Below are 9,893 nucleotides of genomic sequence, written 5' to 3'. Positions count from 1 at the left end.
AAAAAAAAAAAAAAAAAAAAAAAAAAAAAAAAAAAAAAAAAAAAAAAAAAAAAAAAAAAAAAAAAAAAAAAAAAAAAAAAAAAAAAAAAAAAAACTGTTCTCCTGACTCAGATTTTGGATGTATTTTTTCTAGAAAATGGAAAAAGAGAAAAAGCCCAAGGAGATCAAAGTCAGAGTTATTAAAGTTAAAGGAGGAAAAGGAGATATCTTAGAACCAAAAAAGATGGAGTGTGAAGGTGGACATTTTCAACAGGATGCAGTTGAAATTGCTCATACTGTGTCTCAAGATATAAAACCTGTAATCAGTGAACCACCAAACCTTGTCAATCCCAGCACTAACTCTATGGGCATGAAAGACGATCCACATGCTGGAAGTAGTATGGTGATGCCACCCATCAATCTAACTAGCAGGAATTTGATGGCTTCAAATCTCTTCCACTACAATTCAAGGTGAGTTTTAACAGAAAAGAAACAGAAGGTAATGGACCTAAGTAATACAGTGTTTTTATATAATGGTATTTCAAAGAATCGACTTCATAGTATCTATATATAAACTGAATTTGAAGGTATATTGAAATTATAATCATATAATGGGCCATTACTAAGTGCTTCGTATGAATGCTACAGAAGAAATTAACTTTTCTTGGCTCTCTAGGTGTTTAGTTTTTCACTAATGCTGTTTGGAAAAACCTCATTTAAAAAAAAAAAGTCTCTCAGAAAAATTACTTCCCATTTGAAGAGAAAAATGTAGTGTGACCTCAGTTTTGGTATTGATGTGCCTTTGAATAATAAAGTAAGCTTTATTTTCGTATCATAGCAAATTGTCTAAATGGAGAAAAGATAGTTGAAAATAATCATGTGTAGTCAAGTAGCTTTTCAAGGTCAAATTTTGGGATAAAAACAGCATATTGGACCAATTTTAGATTTAACTACTAATACAGATTGAGAGACTGGTACCATGAGTCTGGTTAATCAAGGGAAGTGTAATGGATGACAAGGGTCTGCCTAGCAAGGCATCAGGGCCCATTCTAAATTTAGGGAAATTACTATGGCTGTAGTTGGGGAAGGAGGCTTAGTTCAGTTATCCTAAGCCAATCCTAACAGACTGATTTGGGCTATAAGTTGTGAAGCTTAGTGGTCTGCAGAGGTGGCAAGTGGACATGTCTGTACAACAGAATATAGACAGCAGGTGTCCAATCGTTCTTGAGGTGACTCCTAAACCATGGTTGCAATAACCATAGTTACAAACTAGCCTTGGTCAGAGAGCTCGGAAGGTCATGAACCCAGTAGTTAAGAGATCCAGGTTCAGAACAGACAGAAGGGACCAAGTAGGCCAGCTGGAGTAACCTGACTACATGGTTGTCACCACTGATGTTAGCCATGAGTGAGTTGTTCTCTGCACTGTTTTCGCCTCTTTACTTAGAGCAATTGGTACTTAAGGACTAACAGTTGCATTTTCGCACTTATTGTTCAAATAGTAGACTACCATGGTATAACATCATTATTGAAGCTAAAACAGAAGCAATTCTGGGAAGTTCTAATAACTTCTCATTTTTTTAAATAATAGGTTAACTGAAAGAGCAAAAAAGAGACGTACTTCTTCACAATCTTTTGGACAAGTTATATCTAATAGGCATGAGGATACAGGTCCCACTCAAGTAAGGCAAGAAGCTCATCATTAAAATATGGCCTCTTTCAACATTATCCCCCCACCTTCTGTCATTTTCTCTATGTTTGGGGCTCTAACATTTTTTTTAACATGCTTTTAGTTTCCTTTTTTTTTTTCCTGAGGTGAAAATAGGTCATTGTTTCCTTAGTGCTTTCACAATTTTAATTTCTTATAACTTTATTTGTGTATTTAATGTGTGACTTGGGAAAAGAAGTTAAGATTTTCACCTTTAAAAGTCACAAGACTGGACTCCCCTGGTGGTCCAGTGGTTAAGACTCTACTCTCCCGGTGCAGGGGCCTGGGTTCAATCCCTGGCTAGGGAACTAGATCCTGTATGCTGCAACTGAAAAAAAAAAAAAAAGATCCCGCATGCCGCAATGAAGACCTGGCGCAGCCAAATAAATAAATAAATATTAAAAAAAAAAAAAGTCACAAGACTTTTTGGTTTTTCACTTCCAAGAAATGATTTGAATATCTTACTTTTTAGATTAAGAGCAATTACCAAATAGATACATCTTTTCACAAGAAAACATAATCAATGTAGTTCATTTCCTCATTTTTCACATAGGAAAATAGTTCAATTAAAAATTGAAGCACACAGGCTTCCCTGGTGGCGCAGTGGTTGAGAGTCCGCCTGCCCATGCAGGGGACGCAGGTTTGTGCCCCGGTCAGGGAAGATTCCACACGCCGCGGAGCGGCTGGGCCCGTGAGCCATGGCCGCTGAGCCTGCGCGTCCGGAGCCTGTGCTCTGCAACGGAAGAGGCCCCAACAGTGAGAGGCCCGCGTACCGCAAAAAAAAAAAAAAGGAAAAAAAAAAATTGAAGCACAGTGTTATTTATAATAATAAAACATTGAAAACAACACAAATCCATCCAAGAGCAAGTGACTGGTTAAGTACGTTAAAGTACATCCACACAGTGGGATACTATGCATTACATTGTGGAAGAGTGTTCATTAACCTAGGAAAGTTTCTATCATCTGTTGTCAAGCGAGCAAAAACAGGTAACACAAAAGTTTTTCCAGAATGCTGAGTTCACAAGTAATTTTTTCCTTTGGGTTTTCCCAGTGTCCAGAGCACATCATTTTGTAAATAGAAAAATAAGTTATTAATAAAACGAACTGAAGCAGTTTGTCCAAAGTCAAAATGCAATGAATAGGATCAAAAATTAAAAGTTGAGACTGTGGTTCTCGTGATCAAGACTATTCTCAACGTATTGAATATGCTAGAAAAAGTTTACTTTATAAAATTTTTATTGGAGTTTGATCTGTTTATATGTTTGATGGTATTCTCTTCTACTTCTTACTTATTAAAATAACCTTGCAAAGATAGTTATTTGTATGCCTATCTTATACCATCCAAATGCCTGGCATTTGTAGGCTTGTCATTCAATTAGTAGTTACATACCTTTCTTCAAAATAACTCTTGTTTATTTGGTTTTTTTAGAGCCAAATGGAGAAGGGTGTGTTTAATGAGCGAACAGGTCAAAGTGACCAAATGGCAAATGGAAACAAAAGGAAGCTGAATTTTTCCAGAACTAACAGGAAAGAATTCCATTTCCCAGAATTGCCTTTCACAATACAGTCAAAGGAGATGAAAGGAATGGAAGGTACACATTTGTTGCATAGCTTTGGAAATCTACAAACTTAATCTTTTACAAGACCTTTTTTGGTAATATCACTTAGATGTTATAATGTGATTTAGGTAGAAAGGAGTATATTGCTATGCAAAATATTTTCAGCTGATGAAAAATTTTTTCCCATAGTCAAATGATGGGTAAGACTTAAAGGAGATAACTTTAAAAAAGGGTTAAGAAAACTTTAAAAAGTAAAATTTTCATTAGCTCAATTTTGTTGGAATGTTAGAACAGTATTTGAGGAAGGTGTTTTTGGTTTAATATATGACCTGGGGTAAATCAGTTTCCTCTGTTTCTCTGTGATAACTTGCGCATATAATAGGAGGAATGATATGTGTGCTTCAGGCATCCAAGGATTTAGTAGATTAAGATTTATAACATGTACTGAGCTCATAAAATGAAACTCATTTTTTTGCAGTGTTATTATTATGTTTCTTTGAAGAACAGTGACACCTTGTGAAAAGATAATATAAGAGCAAGAAAATAGTACTTGCGTAGCTCAAGAGGAATTATCTGATCCACTTAACAGTTATACTCAGAATTTTATAAATAAATGTCCTCTTTATTTAGAGGACAGACTGGTAGACTGTTAGTAAAATTATATAGCAAATCATTTATGTTTGGCACATAATACCATTACAACTCATGATTTGTTCAGTTCCTTTATAATAAACTCAGAAACTGACTTTAGCGTATATCAGAATTTCCATTTAAAACTCTTGAAAAGGAAAGTAAAATTTCAAGGTAGGAGTAACAAGTTCTCATTGTTGTATATATTTTTGCAAAAGTTAAACAGATAAAAGTGCTGAAGAGGGAATCAAAGAAAACAGATTCATCTAAAATACCAACTTAATGCAGATCAATATCAAGAAAAACAAGAGGTAAGACTTTTTTATTTATAGCTTTTACTAAGTAATGCTGTTTAGAGCCCTTGACTTAGTATATAATTTTAGTTACTACTGTTGGAAAGTCAGATAAAAATTCACAATTCTGTAATCTTTGACCTCTAGAAACAGAACTAAAATTTCCTAGAATAACCAATTACAAAAGATTTTTAAAAGTTATTTTTTTTTTTTTTTTTTTTTTTTTTTTTGCGGTACGCGGGCCTCTCGCTGTTGTGGCCTCTCCCGTTACGGAGCACAGGCTCCGGACACGTAGGCTCAGCGGCCATGGCCCACGGGCCCAGCCGCTCCGCGGCATGTGGGATCCTCCCGGACCGGGGCATGAACCCGTGTCCCCTGCATCGGCAGGCGGACTCCCAACCACTGCGCCACCAGGGAAGCCCGTAAAAGTTATTTTTTGAGGGTAGTAAATACGAACTCTCATTTGAATGTTGAGTGATTGAATATATGGTACCCAGGGAAAATAGTATGTGTGTTATGTATACTACCTGGTGGTGGGTAAACCATGCCAGAGGAAAGGAATAATGGTATAAACATAGGATTATACTGGCCACAAGAACATATGTATTTTGTCTTTAGACTTTTTCTTCCTGTTTTTTTGTATAATTTACTCCCCCATCTCTGCTCTCCACCTACTGTCCTATTTTCAAAGATTTGCTCTCAGCTATCAGATAATCTTGAATTTTATTTGGGAATCTTGAAGCCATCAACATCTAAATGAATACTCTTTAAAGGTACTCTTTTAAGGGAAAGGGATTATGCTGAGCACCCACTGAATTAAATTATATTGACAGCCTTCTATCCTGTACACCTGTGAGGTCATTAACTTTGTTATCTCAGTTTCTTATTTTCTAAATAAAATTGACTACATTTTTATTCATGATAAAATTAGTACATACTTCCTAAGGAAATTTGAAGAAATTAGAAGATAGAAACTTTGATCTGAAATTATGTAAGGATGTATTTTAACTAAGTCTATTGAATCTCTACAACATTCAGGTAAGAGTTATCAGACACTGTTAGATATATTTTCACAGTGACATTTATGCCTTATTCCTGGCCTAGAACTTGTTAACAACTCCACAGTCAACTTTGCAGAAAAGAAATATTTTCTAGGTAGAACAAGAAAGGCATTAATGGTCATCTTTTAGTTTGTTATAAAAAGTAATAAGGTGGCTTTAAACTTTTAAACCTGGGTCACAGCATGTTGAACAGCACACCATTTGCACAGTTTTTGAATGATTGGGTGAGTTAGGGCTCTTAAGTTTGGGCAGACTAGTAATGTGCTACATGTGTTTATCCTACTGTCCTATGAGAGCCCCCAGAACTAAAATTACATTTTAATGCAGAAAGAAAGGAACTCTTAAGACAGTTCTGTCATTTTAAAAATACAAAAGTAAGTAGGAAAGGAAAACCCCTTTTTGTACATATGGTGTAGAACTCCTGAAAAGACGCTCTTTTTAAGAGTAACGTTGAGGGCTTCCCTGGTGGCGCAGTGGTTGAGAGTCCGCCTGCCGATGCAGGGGACATGGGTCGGTGCCCCGGTCCGGGAAGATCCCACATGCCGCGGAGCCATGGCCGCTGAGCCTGCGTGTCCGGAGCCTGTGCTCCGCAATGGGAGAGGCCACAGCAGTGAGAGGCCCGCGTACCACACACACACAAAAAAAAGAGTAACGTTGAAACAGTTGTAGGTGTTAGGAATATCCAGAAGTCGTCAATGATGGTCGTAGTTTATTTGTACTAATCATTCAAATGCAGTTCTGACAAGCTACTGAAATTGCATATGACTGGTTCAAATGCTTTCAATAAATTAACGTCAGAATTAAGAAAATTTCGAGTTGGTAGTCTGCTAATTTAGAGCATGAGAGACTATGACATGTTTTAAAAAACTAAGATAGGGAATGGCAACTTATTTGTTCTATTCATTGATTTCTTTTTGAATTACCAAATCACATCCAGACACTTCCCAGTTAATAGTGTATACATGAACTGAATAGACTCTGTGACCTAGAGAGAAATTCTAATTACTGCTGATGAGTGAGTTAGGCAAGAGAGAAGAGTCCGTAGAAAAGCCACCTTCAGTTTTGTCTCATGATGATAATAAGGAATACTTTGCTAAATAGTCTTCCTGTACCTTATAAAATAACCCCCAGGTGCAAATTACAAGTACTTATCTGTGGCTGTATTTCCTTAGCCAAAGACTCACCATTTCCCCAATTAAGGTCCTGTTTCTATTTACTTTTTAGAATACAGGAAATGCACAAACTGAAAGGAAGAAGAACCTGCCAGATGTAGAGTAGAAAATGCAGCAGCTGAAAATTCAGGGAATCCCAGAATCACTATATGGTTAAAAAAAAATCCTTTTTATTAATATTACATACACAAAAATGCTGAGTAGAGAATTCTACAGATATATCGTAAATCCTGTATAGTTATGTGTATACTCACCTAAATTTGTTTTAAAATTTATTAATCTTTAAATTATTGATGTTTTCTTAATTTGAACATTAATTTATAAAAACTTCCTGACTGGTACATCCTGATAAAACTACAGCTTACGTTAAGTCATATAATTTTATTTGATGACCTGTTATCTCAGTCATGTTTGATCAGTGGTCATTCTTAGCTTTGGTTCAGAACTTTATAATTATAGATGGAAGAGTTTCTAAATGTGTAATAAAGTGAGATCCCAATGTCTGGGAGCACCAAACATTTCTGAGCAAACAAATACACTTGATAAACATGGACATTCTGGAGCAGTATTTAAACATCATGAAGGTTGTTTAAAAGGATGGAAATTGAGCAAAGCATTGAAGCAAATCTTTTGGCTTGACCAGCATGTTTATCATTTAGTAGTTTATATAGAATATATTGTTACATATAATTTAACATTAATACAGGCAAGGTTTTGGCAACATGTATTTACATTCTTATCCCACTTATTGGCTTGGTTTCTAATTTTAGGGTGGAGATGGCCATTGTAAGGGGAAGAATTTGAAGAGGAACAGATTTTTTTTTTTTGGTAGTGTCTTTTCTTTTAAATCTTAAAAATACAAATTGGCAAGTCTCCTCTGGTCTGGGGTCTGGGAGGGCCCCTCCCACCTGCCTCTCCAGATCCCCCCCCCACTTCCCCCTTCCCTTCTATGCCCCCAGGACCAATGCGGCCGGGGTGGGGGCAGGGCTAAGGGCGGTCTTGGAGGGCAGGGGACCAGCTCAGCAGGCTCCCTGGGCCCAAGTGGGTGGGGCAATCACCCTCCGCTCCTCTCCTGCTCTTCCTGGAGAGTCTCTCCCATCTGCCTCTCCTGATCTTCCCAGCCTCAGGGATGCCGATCTTGTGTGGCCTCCACTTCTCCTCCCCCCTTGGTCCCCCTACATCCTACCGGTTCACTCTGGGCTTCCTCCCATCTTCTTGGGGGTCAGAGTCCCCTACCAGCGGCCAGCAGGAGCCCTAGTTGTGGGGAGACACTAACTCTGTGTCTTCCCACACTGCCATCTTGACTCCTCCCCCTGCCTGAGTATTCTTAATAAAACATAAATCAGATGATGTCATTGCTCTGCTCAAAACCCCCCATGCTTCCCACTTCACACAAAGTAAAAGCACAGACATTACAATAACCTCCACGACCCTACACAGTATGCCTCTACCCTCTCTTTGACGCTATTTGCTACTTCTCTTCTCTATTGCTCGTTCTGTTCCAGGCCCACTGGCCTCCTTGCTGTTCCTGACTATGCTTCTGCCTCAGAACCTTTGTTTTTGCTGTTTCCTCTGCTGAGAAATATCTTTCCTCAGGTCGCTGCATGGTTCCCTCCTTTACCTTCTTCTGTTGTTCAGGACAACCTCCTTTTACTCGTATATGAAGCTTTCTCTACCATGTTACTTAAAATGACAACTTTCCCCATTCCCATTTCTGTTTCCTGTTTTACTTCTTTATATAGCATTTCTCTATCTGACAAGCTTTATTTATTAATGGTGTCCCTCCAACAAACTATGAACTACATGAGGGCAGGGAATTTAGTGTTTTGTTTGTTGCGATCTTCCCCAGCATAGAATAGTGCCTAGCATATATTGACACTCAGCATTTTCTTTGTGAATGAATGAATGAACTTATTAAGCACCTACATAGTAATCACTTGAAAAAAACCAAAGAATAAAATATGAAATAATTTTATTGGTGTGGTAGAATGTGCTTCCTATAGCATGCTAATATTCATTGTTCAAGTAGCTGAACAAGGAATGAATAGCATTCAGCATGGAGTTTAAAGGTGAAGTAGACAAGGTGAACTTACAATTTGTTAGTGTTTTAATGGAGGAATTGAAACTTAGTTACATTTATAGGTAAAACTGAAAGATGCTTTTTAGGAACAGAATTCAGAGGAATCTCATAAGTTAGAAAAATTGTATCTCAAAATTCATAAAGAGACAAGGAAATTCAGGTAAGACAAGTGAAAGGGTAAAAAAAAATAATGCTCTACTAAGTGAGTTACAGTATCTGGGTCAGAATTTTAGATTATCCACTGCAAGTCACCACATTTCTGTTTCTTTAGTGACTGCGTGTCAGGAGACCAGGCAAGTCCTAAATTAGTACCCTTAGTACTTGTCATAGAGTGAGAAATTATGTGAGTATTGTCTCAGTGTTATAAAGGTCTCTTAGTTAACTCTCTTGGCTTAGAATAAGTGAGGTAATTTGCTTGCTTAATTGGATAGTATCAAAAGAATAAACGAAATATATAACTCAAAGAGGTACATAAAATGAACTTTGCTTCCGATTGACTTTCAGACTAACTTTGGGTTAAGGTGCTTGCTCTTCACAATTGGCTTTTCATTTAGTGGATAGCAGTGTAGAGATTCCAGCTATCCAGGGGCTATTACGTGGTCTCTGTGGCCCTCTTGCCAAAGAGAAAAGGTGATTCTGAAGTTCTCTTTGAAGTCACTTAGTCCTAATCTCCTCCAGAGGGAGCTCAATGTCCAGCATTTTCAGGACCTGGAGCTAGTGTCTGCCCTGATCTAACAGGACTAGCCATTCAGTTCCCTGTTGGACTGAACTAGTGTATGAAGATGGGATCCTAATGAGGCAGTGCTTTTTGCTCTAAATCAGTGGTTTTTACTCCCTGAGATGAGAAATGTAATAAAAATGCATGCTAGGATTTGGGTTTCCTCAGGTGAATGACTCCAAAGTCTTAGGACCTTTCAAACCAAGCCCTAGATTATTTATATACATTTCAGGCAGCATCTCTTGGGCATCTCTGAGTCATTTCTTTGTGGCTACTAATTATTACATTGAACAGTATTATTAAAATGTTTAAAGCATCTGCTGCCTCATGAAAAACCTTAAAACCCAGATTTATAATGGAATAATCTGCTATCAATAGACTTCCTTGGATTGTTGTTTGATAGATTTGAGTTTAGAAAATTGGTTCCTTTTAATTGCTCTCCTTTAAACAGAATATCTAGTGGTATCAGAATATTTATTGAAACTATACCTATAAATTTCTGGGGCTTTTTTCTTTTTAAAAATATTTGTTGAATGAACATTCAATTTTTATTAAAAGCCATGTGGTATGGGACTTCCTTGGCTGTCCAGTGGTTGAGATTTCTCCTTCCAATGCGGGGGGTGAGGTGGTTTGATCCCTGGTCAGGGAGCTGGGATCCCACATGCCTCGGGGCCAAAAAGCCAAAACGCCAAAACG

General features: G+C 37.5%; 1 protein-coding gene across 1 annotated transcript in view; it reads left to right on the top strand.

Annotated features, from left to right (window-relative positions):
- Positions 1-7,226, top strand: part of CDKL3 (cyclin dependent kinase like 3) — a 47,148-nt gene extending 39,922 nt beyond the window's left edge. Inside the window, exons 9-13 of the mRNA XM_024752334.1 lie at positions 134-450; positions 1,568-1,658; positions 3,114-3,276; positions 4,092-4,184; positions 7,170-7,226. Of these exons, the coding sequence (XP_024608102.1) occupies positions 134-450; positions 1,568-1,658; positions 3,114-3,276; positions 4,092-4,156 (636 nt within the window). The 3' untranslated portion in view covers positions 4,157-4,184; positions 7,170-7,226. The remainder of the gene's footprint in view (positions 1-133; positions 451-1,567; positions 1,659-3,113; positions 3,277-4,091; positions 4,185-7,169) is intronic.
- Positions 7,227-9,893: the final 2,667 nt, after the last annotated feature.

The sequence above is a fragment of the Neophocaena asiaeorientalis genome, unplaced genomic scaffold (genome assembly GCF_003031525.2).
Source record: "Neophocaena asiaeorientalis asiaeorientalis breed wild unplaced genomic scaffold, Neophocaena_asiaeorientalis_V1.1 scaffold204, whole genome shotgun sequence".
NCBI classification, from domain to species: Eukaryota; Metazoa; Chordata; class Mammalia; order Artiodactyla; family Phocoenidae; genus Neophocaena; species Neophocaena asiaeorientalis.
Note: the sequence above shows the minus strand (reverse complement) of the source record. Positions and strands in the feature narration are given on the sequence as shown.